Below are 21,324 nucleotides of genomic sequence, written 5' to 3'. Positions count from 1 at the left end.
AGCCTCAGTGTGAGAGGGCACAGCCTGTGCCACAGAGCCCTCAGTGTGAGACGGCACAGCCTGTGCCACAGAGCCCTCAGTGTGAGAGGGCACAGCCTGTGCCACAGAGCCCTCAGTGTGAGAGGGCACAGCCTGTGCCACAGAGCCCTCAGTGTGAGAGGGCACAGCCTGTGCCACAGAGCCCTCAGTGTGAGAGGGCACAGCCTGTGTCACAGAGCCCTCAGTGTGAGAGGGCACAGCCTGTGCCACAGAGCCCTCAGTGTGAGAGGGCACAGCCTGTGCCACAGAGCCCTCAGTGTGAGAGGGCACAGCCTGTGCCACAGAGCCCTCAGTGTGAGAGGGCACAGCCTGTGCCACAGAGCCCTCAGTGTGAGAGGGCACAGCCTGTGCCACAGAGCCCTCAGTGTGAGAGGGCACAGCCTGTGCCACAGAGCCCTCAGTGTGAGAGGGCACAGCCTGTGCCACAGAGCCCTCAGTGTGAGAGGGCACAGCCTGTGCCACAGAGCCCTCAGTGTGAGAGGGCACAGCCTGTGCCACAGAGCCCTCAGTGTGAGAGGGCACAGCCTGTGCCACAGAGCCCTCAGTGTGAGAGGGCACAGCCTGTGCCACAGAGCCCTCAGTGTGAGAGGGCACAGCCCTGTGCCACAGAGCCCTCAGTGTGAGAGGGCACAGCCTGTGCCACAGAGCCTTCAGTGTGAGAGCGCACAGCCTGTGCCACAGAGCCCTCAGTGTGAGAGGGCACAGCCTGTGCCACAGAGCCCTCAGTGTGAGAGGGCACAGCCCTGTGCCACAGAGCCCTCAGTGTGAGAGGGCACAGCCTGTGCCACAGAGCCCTCAGTGTGAGAGGGCACAGCCTGTGCCATAGAGCCCTCAGTGTGAGAGGGCACAGCCTGTGCCACAGAGCCCTCAGTGTGAGAGGGCACAGCCTGTGCCACAGAGCCTTCAGTGTGAGAGGGCACAGCCTGTGCCACAGAGCCCTCAGTGTGAGAGGGCACAGCCCTGTGCCACAGAGCCCTCAGTGTGAGAGGGCACAGCCTGTGCCACAGAGCCCTCAGTGTGAGAGGGCACAGCCTGTGCCACAGAGCCCTCAGTGTGAGAGGGCACAGCCTGTGCCACAGAGCCCTCAGTGTGAGAGGGCACAGCCTGTGCCACAGAGCCCTCAGTGTGAGAGGGCACAGCCTGTGCCACAGATCCCTCAGTGTGAGAGGGCACAGCCTGTGCCACAGAGGCCTCAGTGTGAGAGGGCACAGCCTGTGCCACAGAGCCCTCAGTGTGAGAGGGCACAGCCTGTGCCACAGAGCCCTCAGTGTGAGAGGGCACAGCCTGTGCCACAGAGCCCTCAGTGTGAGAGGGCACAGCCTGTGCCACAGAGCCCTCAGTGTGAGAGGGCACAGCCTGTGCCACAGAGCCCTCAGTGTGAGAGGGCACAGCCTGTGCCACAGAGCCCTCAGTGTGAGAGGGCACAGCCTGTGCCACAGAGCCCTCAGTGTGAGAGGGCACAGCCTGTGCCACAGAGCCTTCAGTGTGAGAGCGCACAGCCTGTGCCACAGAGCCCTCAGTGTGAGAGGGCACAGCCTGTGCCACAGAGCCTCAGTGTGAGAGGGCACAGCCTGTGCCACAGAGCCCTCAGTGTGATAGGGCACAGCCTGTGCCACAGAGCCCTCAGTGTGAGAGGGCACAGCCTGTGCCACAGAGCACTCAGTGTGAGAGGGCACAGCCTGTGCCACAGAGCCCTCAGTGTGAGAGGGCACAGCCTGTGCCACAGAGCACTCAGTGTGAGAGGGCACAGCCTGTGCCACAGAGCCTCAGTGTGAGAGGGCACAGCCTGTGCCACAGAGCCCTCAGTGTGAGAGGGCACAGCCTGTGCCACAGAGCCCTCAGTGTGAGAGGGCACAGCCTGTGCCACAGAGCCCTCAGTGTGAGAGGGCACAGCCTGTGCCACAGAGCCCTCAGTGTGAGAGGGCACAGCCTGTGCCACAGAGCCTCAGTGTGAGAGGGCACAGCCTGTGCCACAGAGCCTCAGTGTGAGAGGGCACAGCCTGTGCCACAGAGCCCTCAGTGTGAGAGGGCACAGCCTGTGCCACAGAGCCCTCAGTGTGAGAGGGCACAGCCTGTGCCACAGAGCCCTCAGTGTGAGAGGGCACAGCCTGTGCCACAGAGCCCTCAGTGTGAGAGGGCACAGCCTGTGCCACAGAGCCCTCAGTGTGAGAGGGCACAGCCTGTGCCACAGAGCCCTCAGTGTGAGAGGGCACAGCCTGTGCCACAGAGCCCTCAGTGTGAGAGGGCACAGCCTGTGCCACAGAGCCCTCAGTGTGAGAGGGCACAGCCTGTGCCACAGAGCCTCAGTGTGAGAGGGCACAGCCTGTGCCACAGAGCCCTCAGTGTGAGAGGGCACAGCCCTGTGCCACAGAGCCTTCAGTGTGAGAGGGCACAGCCTGTGCCACAGAGCCCTCAGTGTGAGAGGGCACAGCCTGTGCCACAGAGCCCTCAGTGTGAGAGGGCACAGCCTGTGCCACAGAGCCCTCAGTGTGAGAGGGCACAGCCTGTGCCACAGAGCCCTCAGTGTGATAGGGCTCAGCCTGTGCCACAGAGCCCTCAGTGTGAGAGGGCACAGCCTGTGCCACAGAGCATTCAGTGTGAGAGGGCACAGCCTGTGTCACAGAGCCCTCAGTGTGAGAGGGCACAGCCTGTGCCACAGATCCCTCAGTGTGAGAGGGCACAGCCTGTGCCACAGATCCCTCAGTGTGAGACGGCACAGCCCTGTGCCATAGAGCCCTCAGTGTGAGAGGGCACAGCCTGTGCCACAGAGCCCTCAGTGTGAGAGGGCACAGCCTGTGCCATGGAGCCCTCAGTGTGAGAGGGCACAGCCCTGTGCCACAGAGCCCTCAGTGTGAGAGGGCACAGCCCTGTGCCACAGAGCCCTCAGTTTGAGAGGGCACAGCCTGTGTCACAGAGCCGTCAGTGTGAGAGGGCACAGCCCTGTGCCACAGAGCCCTCAGTGTGAGAGGGCACAGCCTGTGCCACAGAGCCCTCAGTGTGAGAGGGCACAGCCCTGTGCCATAGAGCCCTCAGTGTGAGAGGGCACAGCCTGTGCCACAGAGCCCTCAGTGTGAGAGGGCACAGCCTGTGCCACAGATCCCTCAGTGTGAGAGGGCACAGCCTGTGCCACAGAGCCCTCAGTGTGAGAGGGCACAGCCTGTGCCACAGATCCCTCAGTGTGAGAGGGCACAGCCTGTGCCATAGAGCCCTCAGTGTGAGAGGGCACAGCCTGTGCCACAGAGCCCTCAGTGTGAGAGGGCACAGCCTGTGCCACAAAGCTCTCAGTGTGAGAGGGCACAGCCCTGTGCCACAGAGCCCTCAGTGTGAGAGGGCACAGTCCTGTGCCACAGATCCCTCAGTGTGAGAGGGCACAGCCTGTGTCACAGAGCCGTCAGTGTGAGAGGGCACAGCCTGTGCCATAGAGCCCTCAGTGTGAGAGGGCACAGCCCTGTCCATAGAGCCCTCAGTGTGAGAGGGCACAGCCTGTGCCACAGAGCCCTCAGTGGGAGAGGGCACAGTCATGTGCCACAGAGCCCTCAGTGTGAGAGGGCACAGCCTGTTCCACAGAGCCCTCAGTGTGAGAGGGCACAGCCTGTGCCACAGATCCCTCAGTGTGAGAGGGCACAGCCTGTGCCACAGAGCCCTCAGTGTGAGAGGGCACAGCCTGTGCCACAGATCCCTCAGTGTGAGAGGGCACAGCCCTGTGCCATAGAGCCCTCAGTGTGAGAGGGCACAGCCCTGTGCCACAGAGCCCTCAGTGTGAGAGGGCACAGCCCTGTGCCATACAGCCCTCAGTGTCAGAGGGCACAGCCCTGTGCCACAGAGCCGTCAGTGTGAGAGGGCACAGCCCTGTGCCACAGAGCCCTCAGTGTGAGAGGGCACAGCCTGTGCCACAGAGCCCTCAGTGTGAGAGGGCACAGCCCTGTGCCACAGAGCCCTCAGTGTGAGAGGGCACAGCCTGTGCCACAGAGCCCTCAGTGTGAGAGGGCACAGCCTGTGCCACAGAGCCCTCAGTGTGAGAGGGCACAGCCTGTGTCACAGATCCCTCAGTGTGAGAGGGCACAGCCTGTGCCACAGAGCCCTCAGTGTGAGAGGGCACAGCCTGTGCCACAGAGCCCTCAGTGTGAGAGGGCACAGCCTGTGCCACAGAGCCCTCAGTGTGAGACGGCACAGCCTGTGCCCAGGCTCTCAGTGTGAGAGGGCACAGTCCTACCTTGCCCAGGGGAGGATGGACGTCGAAGAAGAAGGTTCTGTTGATGTAATAACTGCCCATCTTCCCAAAGTGAGTCTCGTCCCAGCTGCGGGGGAAACAAAGTGTAATGTTGCTGTTCAATCCTCACAAGCTGCCTGGGGAGGGGGGGGGATATGTAGAGGGAAGGGGTGTGGGGAATGGGGGGCGGCGAGAGTGGCGGGGGAGAGTGGCGGGGGAGAGTGGGGGCGGGAGAGTGGGGGGGGTGAGGGGGGAGTGAGTGGGGGGGAGAGTGGGGGGGAGTGGGGGAGTGAGGGCGGAGAGAGGGGGGGGAGAGTGTGGGCGGGGAGAGTGGGGCGGGGAGAGTGGGGCGGGAGATGAGGGGGAGAGTGAGGGGGGAGAGTGGGGGGAGAGTGTGAGGGGGAGAGTGTGAGGCGGGGAGAGTGAGGGGGGGAGAGTGGGGGGTGGGAGAGTGAGGGGGTGAGAGTGAGGGAGAGAGTGGGGCGGAGTAGTGGGGGGAGAGTGAGGGGGGGAGAGGTGGGGGGAGAGGGGCGGGGAGTTGGGAGAGTGGGGGGGGGAGCGTGGGGGGCGGGGAGTGGGGGCAGAGTAGGGGGGGAGTGGGGGGAGAGTGGGGCGGGAGTGGGGGCGGGGAGTGGGGGGGAGTGAGGGGGGTGAGTGAGGGGGGAGTGTGGGGGCGGGGAGTGGGTGGAGAGTGAGGGGCGGGAGAGTGGGGGGGATGAGGGGGGAGTGAGGGGGGAGTGGGGAGAGTGGGGGAGAGTGAGGGGGCGGGTGAGGGTGAGAGTGGGGGAGGTGGGGGGAGAGTGGGGGGGGAGTGAGGGGGAGAGTGGGGGGAGTGGAGTGGGGGAGAGTGGGGGAGAGTGAGGGAGTGGAGAGTGGGGGAGGAGGGGGGAGTGAGGGAGAGTGGGGGGAGTGGGGGGTGAAGAGTGGGTGAGAGTGGGGGAAGTGGGGGAGTGAGGGGGAGTGAGGGGGAGGAGTGGGGGGGAGGTGGAGGGGGAGTGAGTGGGGGAGAGTGAGGGGGAGTGGGTGAGAGTGGGGGAGTGGGGTGGATCAGGGAGGTGAGATGAGGGGGGAGTGGGGGGAGTAGGGGGAGTGAGGGGGGGAGTGGGGGGAGTGATGAGGGATGGTGGGGAGTGGGGGAGTGGGGGAGGGAGTGGTGGGAGAGTGGGGGAGTGGGGTTGATCAGGGCTATGGGGAGAGGGGGGAGTGGGGGAGAGTGGGGTGGGGATGGGGGAGAGTGAGGGGAGAGTGGGGGAGTGGGGGTGAGAGTGGGGGGGAGTGGGGGAGAGTGGGGGGGAGTGAGGGGGGAGAGTGGGGGGAGTGGGAGTGAGGGTAGAGTGGGGGGAGTGGAGGGGTGAGAGTGAGGGAGAGAGTGGGGGGGAGTGAGGGGGGGAGAGTGGGGGGAGTGAGGGGGGAGATGAGGGGAAGTGGGGGGAGTGAGGGGGGAGAGTGGGGGAGAGTGGGGGAGAGTGGGGGGGAGTGGGGGGGCGGGGAGTGGCGGAGGGGGCACTCACCAGACGTGGTCGGGCTCTGACAGGCGGTGGAAGCGGGTGAGGAAAGCGAGGCCTGTGACCAGCAGCAGAGCGGGGCCGCGCCCCCCGACCCTGGCTCCGGTGCCGGGCGGCTCGGGGTTGTTGTGTCGCTGGGGCGCGGGGACCGTGGCCGCCGCAGCCATGGCACCGTCTGCCCGGCCACAGCTCGCTGACTGAGCATGCGCCGCGCGCCGCCTGCCGGGAAATGTAGTTTGTGGCCATTCCAGACCGCGCAGCCGCAGAGCCTCGGCGGCCTAGGCCTGCGCTGGGCCTGGGCCAGAGTACAAAGCAGTCGCGACACGCCCTCAGCCTCAGCGGGTCAGTGGTGGCGCTACGTCTCACTGTCGGGCCGAGCGGGGACACAGGTGCGGTGAGGAGGTGTTTTTTTGGCGGAAGCGGCCGGGAAGGCAGCTCGAGCTGCGGGGGTGAGGAGGGGATGGTGGGGAGCGGAGGGTCAGGGGGTGGGGGCGAGGGTGAGCACCTCAACATCAGTCAGAGGGAGGAGTGGGCTCGGAGTCTGGGGCGGGTGAGGTTGTGGCCGATGGGCTCGTGCTTGTTGGCAGTGGGCAGACTGGTGACTGAGGGGAGTCTGTGGCAGAAGTTGAGTCAGGAGATAGATAAGAAGGTATCTGAGGTTTTGCTGTGAGATGGGGTTGGAGGTGGGGCCATGCAATCAGGTGGGAAAGAAGTCTTTGTCAACAACAACTTGCACTTATACAGTGCCCTCCACGCAGGGAAGCGTCTCGGGCACTGAAGGTGATGAAGGAAAAACATCTGAGTTAGTGCACAAGTACAGTGAGTTTGAGTGTGAGGCTATGGAGGTGCATGAGGTTGGAGTTTGGAGGCATTGGCGAGAGGATAGCTTCTGTTTTGCTATATTTAGTAAAAGGAAGTTGATGTTCATCCAGGCTTTGATGGCTATCAGGCAGGTAGTGATAACATTAGTAGACCTATGATCATGACTGGATGTGGAAAAGTTCATTGTGTCATCTGTACACATCTGGAAGATGACTGTGGTGGGTCAAGTAAGAATGGAGCCAGGAGAGCTCTGCCCCAAAGAGGTGTTTGAGGGAGGAGAGCAGATCGAGGAAGATGGAGTGGTTGACAGTGTCAGAAGCAGTGAAGAGATTGAGAAAGTTGAGAGAAAGTTCTTCATTGGTACTTTCATGAAGCTCAGTGCTGTGGACAAGGTCAAAGGAGGACTGTGGTGGCTCGAGCAGAAAGTGAAGTTGAGTGGTAACAGTGAGTTCCAGGACTAAGGTAGGACAGATTCAACTTCTGTATGAGAAAACAATGCATGAGGAAGAAAGGAATAGAGGGATATGGGAGAGGAGATTAGGAGGGGTGGATGCTTGTATGGAATACAGACTAGATGGGCAGAATGGCCTGTGTCTGTTCTACTCTTATCTAAATGTGCTGAAAGTTCTGTAAGTTTATTACATTTACGGAAAGTCGTGCTGGCTGGATGTTGACTAAAATCAGTACACCAGAAGAATTTTGTATCTCTCTTCACGTATTGCCACAGGATTTTTAACAGTCAACTGAACAGGCACAGGCGAGAGCTCATTTTGAAGGAGACCCCACTTCCATCTTACCCACCTCAGCCCCCCCACCCCCCGACCTAATCATGATGATGGTTTTCTGTATGTGTCAGATACCCTCCTGACCAAACAAAATGCGAGCATATTGTTTGCATTCACTTCATTTAACATTATTGCCTGCATTTATGTGAAGTCTGACTGTTTTCCCTTTGGCTCCAGCTGTACCTGGTGAAATGATCCAGCTTCAGGTAGAAGAAGAATTTGAGACAAGTTTGGAAAATGCTCGAGCCTGGATGCACTGGATCCAGGAACAAGTGGAAGCCAATGACAGCATCCTGGGACCTAGGTCTGCCCTGGAGGCCAGGCTAAAAGCATCTGAGGTAAGGGGAGAAACGAGCTGCAAATGTAGCAGTTTTTTCTGGGTTTTCCCCAGCACCATTCTATAGCCATCAGCTGGAAGCTCAAATCATCCTGGCTAACTTCTCTTCAGTTTTCAATCCTTATTGCAGACACCCATTCCTTCCTCAGTTTTATTCCTCAGGATGTGGACCACACTGGCAGGACCAGCTATACAAGTGTGGTCCACATCCTTGGATGGCAGACAGGACCATCTCAGAAGGACAAACCTGGGAACTACAGGCCAGTCAGCCTAACTTCAGTAGTGGGGAAACTCCTGGAAACTATAATCCGGGACAGAATAAATCTTCACTTAAAAGAATATGGGTTAATTAGGGACAGCCAGTGCGGATTTGTTAAAGGCAAATCTTGTCTAACAAATCTAATAGAATTTTTCGATGGAGAGGGGATAAAGGTAGTGCAGTTGATGTAGTTTGTATGGACTTTCAAAAGGCATTTGACAAAGTGCCACGTGAAAGACTTGTAAGAAAGATATAAAAGGTATAAAAGGGACAGCGGCAGCGGATCCAGAACTGACTGGGAGACAGAAAGCAGAGAGTTGTGGTGAACGGCTGCTTTTCTGACTGGAGGAAAGTGTACAGTGGCGTCCCCCAGGGATCGGTATTAGGACCACTGCTTAATATACATTAAGAATACATAAATGTATTTTATGTATACATAAATGATATACATAAATGATCTGGACTTGGGTATAGCAAGTACCATTTCCAAGTTTGCGGACGACACAAAGTTAGGGAGGGGGTAAACAGTGAGAAGGATAGGAGCCGACTGCAGGAAGACATAGACAGAGTGGTAAAATGGGCAGACACATGGCAGATGAGTTTCAATGTGGAGAAATGCAAAGTAATGCATTTTGGTAGAAAGAATGAGGGGAGGCAATATACAACAACAACAAGATTCCATTTATAGAGCGCCTTTCACGTCGGGAGGACAGGCTGGTAATACAATCCTAAAAGAGCAGAGAGCCCTGGGGGGTGCAGGTAAATGAATCCTTGAAGGTGGCAGGACAGGTAGATAAAGCTGTAAAAAGGGCAAATGGGATACTGGGCTTTATAAATAGAGGCATAGAGTACAAGAGTCAGGAGGTTATGATTAACCTATATAAAACACTGGTTCTATCTTTCTTACCAGTTCTGGGCACCACACTATAGGAAGGATGTTAAGGCAATGGAAAGGGTGCAGAGGAGATTTACAAGAATGGTACCAGGAATGAGGGACCTTGATGAAGAGGAAAGGCGAGAGAGACTGGGATTATTCTCATTGGAGCAGAGAAGGTTACGAGGAGATCTAATAGAGGTCTTCAAAGTCATGAGGGGATTTGATAGGTTAGAAAGGGAAAAACTTTCCACTGGTGGGTGTGTCGGTGACTCGAGGTCACAGATTCAAAATAGTTTGTAAAAGAAGCCGAGGGAAGGTGAGAATTTTTTTTACAGGCAGCGAGTTGTTCGAATCTGGAATGCATTGCTGGAAAGGAGGCCGATTCGATAACTACTTTTCAAAAACGCGGTGGATGGGTATTTGAGGAGGACGGGTTTGCAGGTTATGGGGAAAGGGCTGGGGAGTGGGATTGACATTATATTGCTCTTCTCAAAGAGCTGGCACTGACTCGATGGGCTGAATGGCCTCTTTTTGTGCTGTCCGATTCTATATTCTCCTTAAACAAGTTCCCCACTTTTGGGTCACTGATTGTATGTCAGCCTATCTATGGAATCATGTCGCTTAGTGGTTAGAGCACTCACCTCACAAGCAAGAGGACCTGGGTTTGATTCCCAGGAGGGTGAAATGTTGTGCAAGTTTCCTTACTCCGCACGCCTCTATTTGCCCAGCAGTAAATAGTAAATAGGAACCCAGTTAGTGGATTGGTGGTTCGCTGGGTGATCGAAAGCACGGTCGAAGTGGAGGGTCTTGAGACGGGTCTTGAAGGAGGTTCGAGGGGGAGGGACTGCGGGATGAAGTTCTAGAAGGTGGGGCAGAGTGGCTGAAGGCCCAACAACAACAAGATTCCATTTATAAAGCGCCTTTCACGTCAGGAGGATGTCCCAAGGCGCTGCACAGTTGGGTCATGACCCGAGCAGGGGGGAAATGGTCAGGGTGAGGGGAGGGAAGGGAGGGAGCGAGGAGGGGGAAATGGTCAGGGTGAGGGGAGGGAAGGGAGGGAGCGAGGAGGGGAAGAGAGTCGAGAGGGGAGCTGAAGGCACGGTCAAAGAGAAAGGTTTTGAGACCGGCCTTGAAGGAGGAAAGGGAGGAAGCGGCGAAGGCACTGGGGGATGGAGTTCCAGAGCCTGGGGGCTGAGAGGCTGAAGGCCCGACCACCGATGGTAGGGCGGTTGGGGCGGGGGACGTGGAGCAGACCGGAGCCAGAGGAACGGAGGGTACGGGCAGGTAGGTAGGGGGATAGTAGGTTGGAGAGGTAGGAGGGAGCAAGGCCGTGAATGGCCTTGTAGGTGAGGATGAGGATCTTGAAATCAATCCTCTGGGGGATGGGGAGCCAGTGGAGGCGAGCGAGGGTGGGAGTGATGTGGTCCGAAGCCTGGTGCGGGACAGTACACGAGCTGCAGAGTTCTGAATGACCTGCAGCTTGTGGAGGGAGGTGGCGGGAAGGCCGGCGAGGAGAGAGTTCCCATAGTCCAGCCTTGAGGTGACAAAGGCGTGAACCAGGGTTTCAGCAGCGTGAGGGGTGAGGTAGTGCCGTAGTCTGGCGATGTTCCGGAGGTGATGGAAGGCGGTGCCAGTTGTGGTGCGGATGTGAGGGAGAAAGGACAGCTCAGGGTCGAACAAAACGCCGAGGTTCCTGACTGGCTTTGAGAGGTGGAGAGTGCAGCCTTGGATGCTGATGGTGTCAGCGCCTGAGGTGCGGAGGCGCTGACGTGAGCCAATCAGGAGGGCCTCGGTTTTTCGCACGTTGAGCTGAAGAAAGTTGTCTCTCGTCCAGGACTCGATGTCGGACAGGCAGCTGTCAGGACATCGGTGGTCGTGGAGTTGAGAGTAGAGGAGGAAAGGTAGAGTTGGGTGTCATCCGCATACATGTGGAAGTTAACTCCATGTCTGCGGATGATGTCACCAAGGGGGAGCATATAGAGGGTGAAGAGGAGGGGACCGAGGACAGAGCCCTGAGGGACACCACATGAGACAGTACGGGGGGTGGAGGAGAAGCCATTCGTCGAGACAAAGTGAAGACGGTGAGAAAGGTACGACCTAAACCATTCAAGGACAGTGCCTTGAAGGTTGAGGTGGGAGGACAAGCGGTGGAGTAGGATAGCGTGGTCGACCGTATCGAATGCTGCCGATAGGTCGAGGAGGACGAGGAGACAGAGGGAGCCCTGGTCACAGATGGTCAGGATATCATTGGTGACCTTGACCAGGGCAGTTTCTGTGCTATGGGCAGCACGGAAACCTGACTGAAGGGGTTCGAAAAGAGAATGGGTGGAAAGGAAAGAGCGCAGTTGGGAGGCGACAACTCTTTCCAAGACCTTGGAGAGAAAGGGGAGGTTGGAGATGGGCCGGTAGCTTGATAGCTGCGACGCATCAAGGGAGGGTTTTTTCAGGGTGGGCGTGATGATGGCAGTTTTTAATGGAATGGGGACAGAGCCAGAGGAGAGGGACAGGTTGATGATGTCAGTGATATGTGGGGCAAGAAAGTGGAGCTGGGAGATAAGGAGTGGAGTGGGGATGGGGTCAAGGGAGCAGGTGGTTGGTTTTAGGGATAGGATGAGTTCAGTGACAGAGGGTGGGGAAACGGGTACGAAGGTGTGTAGGGGAGGATGGGTAGGAGTCGGAGTGTGGGAGGGAAGGGGTGGGTGGTGGGTGGAAGTTGGAGGGGAAGTGACCGCGGAGCGGATTCCCTTGATCTTGGATTCAAGGAAATCCAGCATCTCCTCGCAGTGAAGGTTGGAGGAGATGACCTGCGCGGGGTGGCGGGGGGACGGAGGAGTCGGGTTGTGGTGGAAAACAGTAGCCTGGGGTTGTTCTTCGCCTCCAGGATTATCCTGGAGTAGAAGGACGACTTGGCCGAGGCTAGAGTGGAGCGGTAAATTTTGAGGAGGTCCAGCCAGATTTGTCGGTGGACCGTTAGGCCAGATTTGACACAGGTGCGTTCAGCAGCCCGCACCTGGCTTTTCAGTGAGCGGAGGTGGGTGGTGTACCAGGGGGAGGAGCGGGAGTAGGAGACAGTGCGGGAAGTGATGGGGGCAAGAGTATCGAGTGTGGAGGAGAGGGTATTGTGGAGGAGGGAGAGAGGAGAAGAGGGGTCGGTGAGGGTTGAAGGCCAGAGGGAGAGGAGTTCAGAGGACTCCAAGGCACTCCATTGGCCCACCCACCAATAGTGAGGCGAGTGAGGCCAGAGCCCGCTGAACAGAGGAAGCGAGCAGGATGGTGGGGGGTTAGGAGGTCACAGACGTAAGGGTGAGCAAGACCATGGAGGGTTTTGAAAGTGAGGACCAGGATCTTGAACTGTATCCTTGGTGTGATGGGAAGCAAGTGGAGTCGGGTGAGGATGGGGGTGATAGGGTCACGGAGCCTGGACATGGGCTGGAGTTCTGGATGATCTGCAGCCTGTGGAGGGAGGAGTTGGGGAGGCCGACAAGCAAGGAGTTTGCATAGTCAAGCCTCGATGTAATGAAAGCGTGTATGAACGTTTTGGTGGCCTGCGGTAATAATAATAATTTGGTCACTCAATCCACAACTGTTTGTGGGCGCTGTTGTGCGCAATTGGCTGGCGTGTTTTGCCCACAAATTACACAGTCAATTCACTTTACGGTATATTCTGTGAAGCTCTTTGAGACGACTCTTATGGCCCTATATCAGATGCAAGGATAGGCTGACTGTATATCAGCCAATCTCGGTTGATAAAACTCTCACCTCTGAGGTTGTGGGGGTGATAGGGTGTTTGAGTTTGAGCCCCGCTTTGGGACTTTGAGCTGACAGTCTGGGCTGACACTCCGATGCAGTGCTGGCCGTTGTCAGCGACGTCTTCTGTCGGAAGGAACTTTAAACTGAGGCCCTACTTGCCTGTTCACGTTGACATTAAAGATCCCATTGCATTATTTGAAAAGAGTGGTTTCTCCTGGTGTCCAGGCCAACAATAAATTGGGTTGCCCACACAATAAAATCATTCCATTTTGCAGTCTTTGCGCTTTGAGATGACTTCCTGATGCAAAGGAGCTATATAAATAAGTATTATTTGCTTCATGGCTGTTTTGGGGATATTGCTGTGCGCAAATTGGCTGTCATGTTCACCTAAAATTACACAGTCATTGCACTTTACCATAAATCATGTGAAGAGCTTTGTGATGATGTGCTCCAGTGCTATATCAAATGCAGGATTATTATTTACTGGGGTGCAGTTCCACAATAACTTGCCCAAGTAGCCATTCCTTACAGAGCCCAGACATGAAGTAGTCCAATCAGCTGTGAGGGGCATTACAATTGAGCACAATTTTGCCCTCACTTGACTTCTACATCCAGCAAGGAACAAGTTGGAGTCTATGTAGATTCTACATTAACACCTGATGGCCTGGAATGGGAAATGTATGTTACTATGTAACTTACCTGGTGGATATATTGTAGAGTTACGGTAAATTAAGAATACTAGCCTATTTTCATAAACTGATTGAAAATGGGTTTAGGTAACATTAGTAACTGATTGATTTTACCGCAGAATATTTTGAAGGAGGAACCTGAAGGGAAACTCAAACTGCAGATGGTGCTGCTGAAAGCCGAGTCCCTCCTACACAATAGGAAAGGGGACAAAAAACATGAGATCCAAGCGGCACTGAAAGAGATCAAAACCATGTGGGAGGAGACGACAATATCCATGATCCATTGTCACAGGTAGGTAGGCAGCTTTCACACCCGAGTACAGAAGGCATTATTTCAGCATTTGACCTGCGAGTGTGAAAAGACAGTGTACTCTGTCTCCAAACCGTGCGGTTGCTGACCTGAGTGTTGGATGGACAGTGTAGAGGACGTTTCACTCTTTGTACTATGAATCTATCAATAACAACAACAAATTTACATACACGCCTAATAATAATCCCTCCAAAACCAAAAACAATAATAAATTGGTCATTTCAATCTACGACTGTTTGTGGGACATTGCTGTGCGCAATTGGCTGCCGCGTTCGCCCACAAATATACAGTCAATTCACTTTACAGTGTGTTCTGTGAAGCGCTTTGGGACGTCCTTCCGCTGTGAAAAGCGCTATATCAAATGCAAGGATTATTATTTGTAAAGTGCCTTTCACATCAAGAGGATGTCCCAAGATGCTGGGCAGTGCATAATTTGCCCCCGAGCTGGGTGTGCCTTTACTTGACATCTGCACATCCAGCGGAAAACAAGGTGGGGCTGGGGGAATGTGGGAAGAAAGATGACCAAAGGGTTGGTTAAATAGGAAAGTCTCGAGACGCACCTTGATGGATGCGAGAGAAAAGGCAAGTTGCAGGGACTCTGGGATGGAGATCCAGAGAGTGGGAGCAGAGAGGCTGAAAGCTCGACTGTGGATGGTGTGGGACATGAAGCTTGAAGAGATATTTTTCCAATATTGGCATTGTTCAGAAAATATTTTTTTTATCAGCAAGGTGCCTGACATTTTTCCCCTATCCCCTGCAGTGATACACTCAGTTTACCTAATTCCAGAGAATATCTGGCAAAAGTCGAAACTTTGGCGAATTACAGAGTGTGCGTTGGAGTAACTACTGGGGTTTAACCAGCTGAAAATGCATAGCTTGCAATTGAGAACACTGTATAGGGAGCTTCCTGCTGCATGTACAGCTAGGTCCACTCTACCAATTAGGGCTTTAGCTTGCAGGGTTAACAGGAGCCAAGTGGGAATAATCCCTGCCCCTTGTACCCTTCCTAAATCCTGCCAATGAGCCAAGCTGGCTAGTGTGTCATCAGCAGTGCCCTGGAGTACTGCAGATCTGCCTGGCTCAAGAAACTGGGCTAGTGCCTGCCACAGAGTGTTCTGACATTCTGTGGCTAGGCTTATCATCTTGGAGCAAATTCAGCTCCCATTAACCTCTCCCCTCCCCGTTCCCAGAGAATAGAATGTGGTTGTTTTGTAGGGAGTTACTGATCCTTTCAACAGCTGATTTTTCAGAGTTGAGAGTGAAACTGATTATATTTCCCTCTTTGCACTTTAGTCGAATTGAATGGGTTTTACTGCATTGGTCCGAGTATCTGAAAGCAGAAGGAGAATATTTTTCTTGGTTCTTGAACATGAAGCAGAAGTTGGAGCCTAACCTGGAGTTACAGCTGGACCTAAAGGAAAAACAGTTACAACTTAGCCATCACCGGATCCTACTCAGTAACATCCACAACCAGTCCGCCCTGCTGCAGCGACTGGCACAGGAGAGAGGATCCTTGTTTGAGAAAACAAAAGACCCGACTCTCCATGAGGACATTCAGCGGAAAGTAAATGCTGAACACCAAGAGCTGCAGAGACAAGCAAAGGTTTGACAATCTGCTGAGAAATTAGCCAGCTATTTGGTGAAGGTGTTGATTGAGGATTCTGGTATATTTGTAGAATTATTTAGTTTGGTATTGGCCAGAAGAATGGTTATGTAAAAACTGGATTAGTCAGAAGCAACTGACAGCTCCCGAGACTCTGGTTAATTTGCAGAGCACAATAATCCAGATTGTCGTGGGTCATGTTTTCCTCTTAGCAAGTGGTGCTGTGTTCTCACCTTGTAGGCTCATGTCCTTAGTTTGTTCAGCTTCCTACTTGAGATGCTGTGATTTCTGCTCAATATTTTGAAATGCAAATCTTTAAATTTTTATTCAGACTCACTAAATTGCATGGCTTTTAGTTATTGTCAGCAGTAATGTCAGTTTAAGAACATAAGAATTAGGAGCAGGAGTAGGCCATTCGGCCCCTCGAGCCTGTGCCCCGCCATTCGATAAGTTCACGGCTGATCTTCAGACCTAACTCTAATTATCTGCCCTATCCCGATATCCCCTAATGCCTCTGTTTTTTAAAAATCTATCAGTCTCAGCCTTGAAGATGTTCAAGGACTGAGCATCTACAGCCTTCTGGGGTACTGAATTCCATAAATTCGCTACCCTCTGAGTGAAGAAATGTTTCCTCAACTCTGTTCTAAAAGGCTGACCCTTAATTTTCAGACTGTGACCCCTGGTTATAGATTCTCCTACCAGGGGAAACAGTAGTGTCTACTTTATCAGCCCTTTAAGAATCTTATATGTTTCAATAAGATCTCCCCTAATTCTTCTGTACTCTGGAGAATACAGCCCTAGTTTATTCAGCCTCTCCTCATAGGTCAGTCCCCTCATCCCAGGAACTAACCGAGTGAATCTACGCTGCACCCCCTCGGGGGCAAGTAAATAAGGAGACCAAAACTGCACACAATACTCTAGGTGCGGTCTCACCAAGGCTCTACACAGTTGCAGCAAGACTTCCCTACTCTTATACTCTAAACCTTTTGCAATGAACGCTAACATGCCGTTCGCCTTCTTAGTTGCTGCTGCACCTGCAAACTAACTTTTTGAGACTGGTGTATAAGGACACCCAAATCCCTCTGCACTCTAACACTATCTACTCTCTCCCCCTCTAGAAAATAATCTGTTTTTCTATTTTCTCTACTGAGGTGAATAACTTCACACTTCCCCACATTAAATTCCATCTGCCACCTACTCGTCCACTCCCCGAGCCTATCTATATCCCGTTGCAATCTTTTTGCATCATCCTCAGAGCTTACTCTCCCACCTAGGTTAGTGTCATCCGCGAATTTAGATACGTTACATTCAATGTCCTCGTCTAGATCATTGATGTTTGCCGATATCCATCCTTTCAAAAGGAGATGTTAAATATTGTGTTGATGAACAACTCTGGTGGGCAGTGCATATAAACCTCATTTGTGGAATTGATGATTGTTTCAGGAAAAAGTGAATGTTTTAGAAGCAATTACAGAAGAGCATGAGCAATACCAAGAGAGTTTGGACAAATTCCAAAACTGGCTGAACTCCATCAGCGAAAAATATGATGGGATTACGACAAAAGACTACACAGGCTCCATTGAGGAAATACTGAAAGGTTTAAGGGTACGTCAACCATTTACACCTGGACAATATGTTAAATAAAGTAAGTCATGACTTGTGAACCGAGACCTAACAACACGCAATTTCCATCAAATCTTGAATGCAAGAGAAGTTAAAATAGGTACTATAGCGTATAACATCCCCTGCTTTCACTCCAAAACCTGGTTTAAAAATCATGTCCCTTCGCTTGCACCTTCCCTTGCCTCCTTCAAGGCACATCTCAAAACCCGCCTTCGACCACCCTCCTACCACTATCCTCCCTGCCCTCCACCTCTCCTGGTCCCAACCCCCAGCTCTGGTCCAAATCCCTGACTGTCCAGTGCCTTAGGATATCCTCCTGATGTGAAAGGTGCTATGCAAATATAATTTGTTATTGAATTGTTGGCGGTATCTTCCTTTGGATTAGATATTAAGTCGAGGTTCTATCTGCCTGTTGAGGTGGACATCTGAAAATCCCATGGTGCTATTGGAAAAGAGAATGGAGTTTTCCTGGTCAGCTGGCCAACAATCCCTCAAATAAAATTGGTTACTTGCTCCATGGCTGTCTGTGGAACATTGTGGTATATCCTGCAAAGTGCTTTGAGGCATCTCAATGCTGTGGTAAGGTGTTATAGCAAATGCAAGGTTTATTATAATTAAAATGCACAGTCAATACACTTTACAGTAAATCCTGTGAGACATTTTCACAATATGCAAGGATTATTATTAACTTATACTTTTCCAATACTACCTAGGAAAAGTAGTAAACAGTGAGGAGGACAGTAGCAGACTGCAAGAGGACATGGACAGACTGGTAAAGTGGGCATGGGAGGAAGAATGAGGAGAGGCAATATAAGCTAATGGTACAATCTTAAAGGTGGTGAAGGAACAGAGAGACCTGCGGATTCATTTAAGTAAATCTTTGATGGTGGTAGGACAGGTAGATAAAGCTATTAAAAAAGCTTCCGGGATACACGGCTTTATAAATAGGGGCATAGAATACAACAGTCAGGAAGTTATGATGAACCTTTATAAAACACTGGTTAGACCTCAGCTGCAGGATTGCGTTCAGTTCACATTTTAGGAAGGATGTCAAGGCATTGGAGGGGGTGCAAAAGAGATTGACCAGAATGGTACCAGGAATGAGGGACTTCAGTTATCAGAAGAGGCTCGAGAAGCTTGGATTATTCTCCTTGGTTAAGAGGAGACTTAATAGAAATTTTCAAAATTATGAAGGGATTCGTTCAGGTGAGCAAGAAGAAACTCTTCCCACTGGCGAGTGGGTCGGTAATTTGTGGGCACCGAATTAAAATAGTTGCTAAAAGAAATAGAGGTGAGGAGAAATGTTCTCACACAGTGAGTTGTTGGGATCTGGAATGCATTGCCTGAAAGGTTGGTGGAAGCTGATTTGGTAACAACTTTTAAGATAGAAGTAGATAATTATTTGGGGAGGACAAGTTTGCAGGGCTCTGGGGAGAGCGCGGGGGGGTGGGATTGATCAGGGCTATGGTGAGAGAGTGGGGGAGTGGGGTTGATCAGGGCTATGGTGAGAGAGTGGGGGAGTGAGGTTGATCAGGGCTCTGGGGAGAGCGCGGGGGGGTGGGATTGATCAGGGCTATGGTGAGAGAGTGGGGGAGTGGGGTTGATCAGGGCTATGGTGAGAGAGTGGGGGAGTGGGGTTGATCAGGGCTATGGGGAGAGAATGGGGGAGTGGGGTTGATTTGGAAGCTCTTTTTAAGAGCGGCACAGATACGATGGGCGAATGGCTTCCTTCTATGCTATATAATTCTATGGTTCTAGTACTATAATGGGTTTTATTAACAAAGATAATGAAATCCTTACTGAAAGAGGTAGTAGAAAAACATCTGGAAACTGAAAATATAATAAAGAATAGTCAGCACGGATTTCAAAAAGGAAGGTCATGCTTGACCAACCTCATTGAGTTCTTCGAAGAGGAAACAGAAATAGTAGACAAGGGGAATGTAGATGTAATATGTTTGGATTTAAAAAAAAACATATTGGACTAATAAATAAGGTCAGTGCATGTGGAGTCAGGGGAAACATAGCAGAATCAATAGCAAGCTGACTTCAAGACAGAAAACAGAGGAGGGGTAAAGGGAGCTACTCAGACTGGCAGGAGGTAGAAAGTGGTGTTCCACAAGGATCGGTATTGGGACCTACTGTTGTTCACAACTTACATTAACGATTTGACCGATTCACCAATAAGTGGAAATAATCTTTTACTGATTATGAAAGGCTTTCAGAACCTCTGGGTTTAATATATCCATAACGAGGATAGAAATAAGGATAGAAATTCATCTTGAGAGAGATACAACCGCTATCATTGTTCTTTCACAAGAATAAGGAGATCTTTGATGTTCGTTAGCCAGATACTTTTTCAAGAATTTAAGCTATGACCTTCACAGGAGCTGGCAGATGCAGTGAGTAGCAAAGAAGAAGACTTGCTGCAACTGGAACATAATGGCAAAGCTGTAACAGGGAATACATCTCCACTTGGCGCTGAGCACATCACCAGGGAACTGGAGGAGCTGAGAGAGAAATGGGAAAGATTGCGACTGAGCTGCACACAGGACAAGGAAGCGTTGCTTCAATCACAGCAGGAGTTCACGTCTAGGGCTCAGCAACTGGAGAAAAACGTGGCCGAGTTCAACAATCTGGTACATAAGGTGGAAGTGGAGACTTTAAATGTGGATGACACCAATGACGAACTGGAAACTACCTGGAGGAAATATGTGGTAAGTGAAGTCACGAGGTCATGGTTCACACAGCCTCCTCAAGCACCCATTTTAATTCACTTCATGGGTAATATTACCATAATAACATTACATTAGTGAACTCTTAACTATGGTCAATGGCAGAGACTGTCAATACCAACAACTTGCAGTTATACAGTGCCCTTCACGCAGGGTAGGATCCCAGAACGCTTGAACGGTCACATTCCAACCTCTTTTCCTGCCTCCAGTTGTATGCACATGTTTTACTCTGTGCCACAGATCAGCAGGAAAACGCTATTAGAGGAGCAGCCGCATGTAGAACATTTCATGTTGGAGCTGAAGGAACTTTTCAGCTTGTCGCAGGACCAGAATCTCTCCAACTGTGTCCTGCTTGCCATTCGAGAGTATCACAGGTAACATTCAGGAACTTTCCTCTGAACCTGAAAAATATGGAACTACTTGTATTAATGAAGTTTCTAATCATCAAGATGTAAAATGTCTATTTGGGTAAGATTTGCAAATTGTGTTTTTTACTTTCAAGCAGCATTCAAAGTTCTGTTACAGCACATTGTAACAATGAGAATTTAGTAATTGAGGGAAGAATGTCAACATTTGCAGATAACACAACAGAAAATGACAAACTGAGGGTGATTGTGGAGAGCTGTTGGATGGCATATAGGCCAGCAAGGTGGACACATTACTAGCTGATGTAACTCAATGAAGAACAATGTGAAATAACACATTTTAGATGTAGGAATATGTAAATTGTATGTAATATTACCGTAATAATATTAACTTAATGGTAATTTCTTGGTGTGCACATATACACAGGTATAAGCAACAGCACAGATAGATAGATATCACTAAGCAAAAGGCAAATGGATACCCTTTTGGATTTTATTCCCTCCACGTGATTTCTTTCCTGTTAGTTAAATGTTGTCCCTGGAATAGTACCATGGCTGGATTGTTCCTCATTGCTGACTGTGGACATTATATTTTTCTTTCACCTTCTGACAGGGTAACTGGAAGGTTAGATGTGATGTGTAACCAAGTAGAGATGAAAATGAGGCAGAATGTTCAGCAGCTCCAGGGAGAGTTTCAGCAGTGGAGGAGCAGGACTCGCAGATTGCTGGATTTGTCCTCGGACATCACAGACACAACATTGCTTGGTGTTTACCTCCAGCAAATTGAGGTAATTTATTGAATATAATTGTATGCTTTAGCAAAACATGATGGTCAAACTGGTTATGGAGTCCCAAAGCGCAGCGGTTAGTGCAGTCGCTTCGCAAGTGAGAGGACTGGGTTTGATTCCCGGGCAGGGCAAAACCTTAGGCAAATTTCCTTATTGGACACGCCTCTTGTTTATTTAGCAGTAAGTAGGAACCCAACAACAACTTGGATTTGTATAGTGCCCTCCTCGCCGGACGGCGTCTCAGAGCGCTTGAAGTTGTTAGACGATTGGAGGATTGCTTTCAGATAAATATCTCTAAACAAAAGGCAAAAAAAAATCCTCCCCAAAAAATTAAAAATTGATGAATTAATACACGACTGTTTGTGGGACACTGCTGTGCGCAATTGGCTGCAATGTTTCGCCCACAAAATATACAATCACTACAATTTACAGTATTCTGTGAAGCACTTTGAAGCGTTTCAATGACGTGATAGGCACGCTGCAAGATGGGCCAAATGGCTTCCTTCTGTGCTGTTATATTCTATTCCAAGCAGGGCGAAACCTTGGGCAAGTTTCCTTACTCCACACAGAGCCTAATAATAATCCCTCCAAAACAATAATAAATTGGTCATTTTCAATCCATGACTGTTT

At 51.8% G+C, this 21,324-nt stretch overlaps 2 protein-coding genes across 5 annotated transcripts in view; one reads left to right on the top strand and one right to left on the bottom strand.

The window, feature by feature from the left end:
• The window catches only part of pomt2 (protein-O-mannosyltransferase 2), a 44,987-nt gene extending 39,060 nt beyond the window's left edge, over positions 1–5,927 (bottom strand). Inside the window, exons 1-2 of the mRNA XM_042345499.1 lie at positions 5,761–5,927; positions 4,253–4,337 (exon numbers count right to left, since the gene is read on the bottom strand). Of these exons, the coding sequence (XP_042201433.1) occupies positions 4,253–4,337; positions 5,761–5,921 (246 nt within the window). The 5' untranslated portion in view covers positions 5,922–5,927. The remainder of the gene's footprint in view (positions 1–4,252; positions 4,338–5,760) is intronic.
• A 113-nt stretch (positions 5,928–6,040) lies between these two features.
• LOC103189958 (spectrin repeat containing, nuclear envelope family member 3) overlaps positions 6,041–21,324 on the top strand; it is a 38,989-nt gene continuing 23,705 nt past the window's right edge. The window contains exons 1-8 of one of the 4 annotated variants that reach the window (XM_007910538.2): positions 6,041–6,143; positions 7,539–7,699; positions 13,393–13,565; positions 14,877–15,186; positions 16,630–16,791; positions 19,194–19,523; positions 19,782–19,915; positions 20,520–20,694. In XM_007910538.2, coding sequence (XP_007908729.1) covers positions 7,553–7,699; positions 13,393–13,565; positions 14,877–15,186; positions 16,630–16,791; positions 19,194–19,523; positions 19,782–19,915; positions 20,520–20,694 — 1,431 coding nt within the window. In that variant the 5' untranslated portion in view covers positions 6,041–6,143; positions 7,539–7,552. Of the gene's footprint in view, positions 6,204–6,230; positions 6,404–7,538; positions 7,700–13,392; positions 13,566–14,876; positions 15,187–16,629; positions 16,792–19,193; positions 19,524–19,781; positions 19,916–20,519; positions 20,695–21,324 lie in introns of those variants that run through there. The other 3 variants (XM_007910539.2, XM_007910540.2, XM_007910541.2) reach the window with 3 other exon arrangements.

Source organism: Callorhinchus milii, unplaced genomic scaffold (genome assembly GCF_018977255.1).
Source record: "Callorhinchus milii isolate IMCB2004 unplaced genomic scaffold, IMCB_Cmil_1.0 Scaffold54, whole genome shotgun sequence".
Classification (NCBI taxonomy): Eukaryota; Metazoa; Chordata; class Chondrichthyes; order Chimaeriformes; family Callorhinchidae; genus Callorhinchus; species Callorhinchus milii.
The sequence above is the reverse complement of the archived record's forward strand: the minus strand, read 5'-3'. Positions and strand labels throughout refer to the sequence as shown.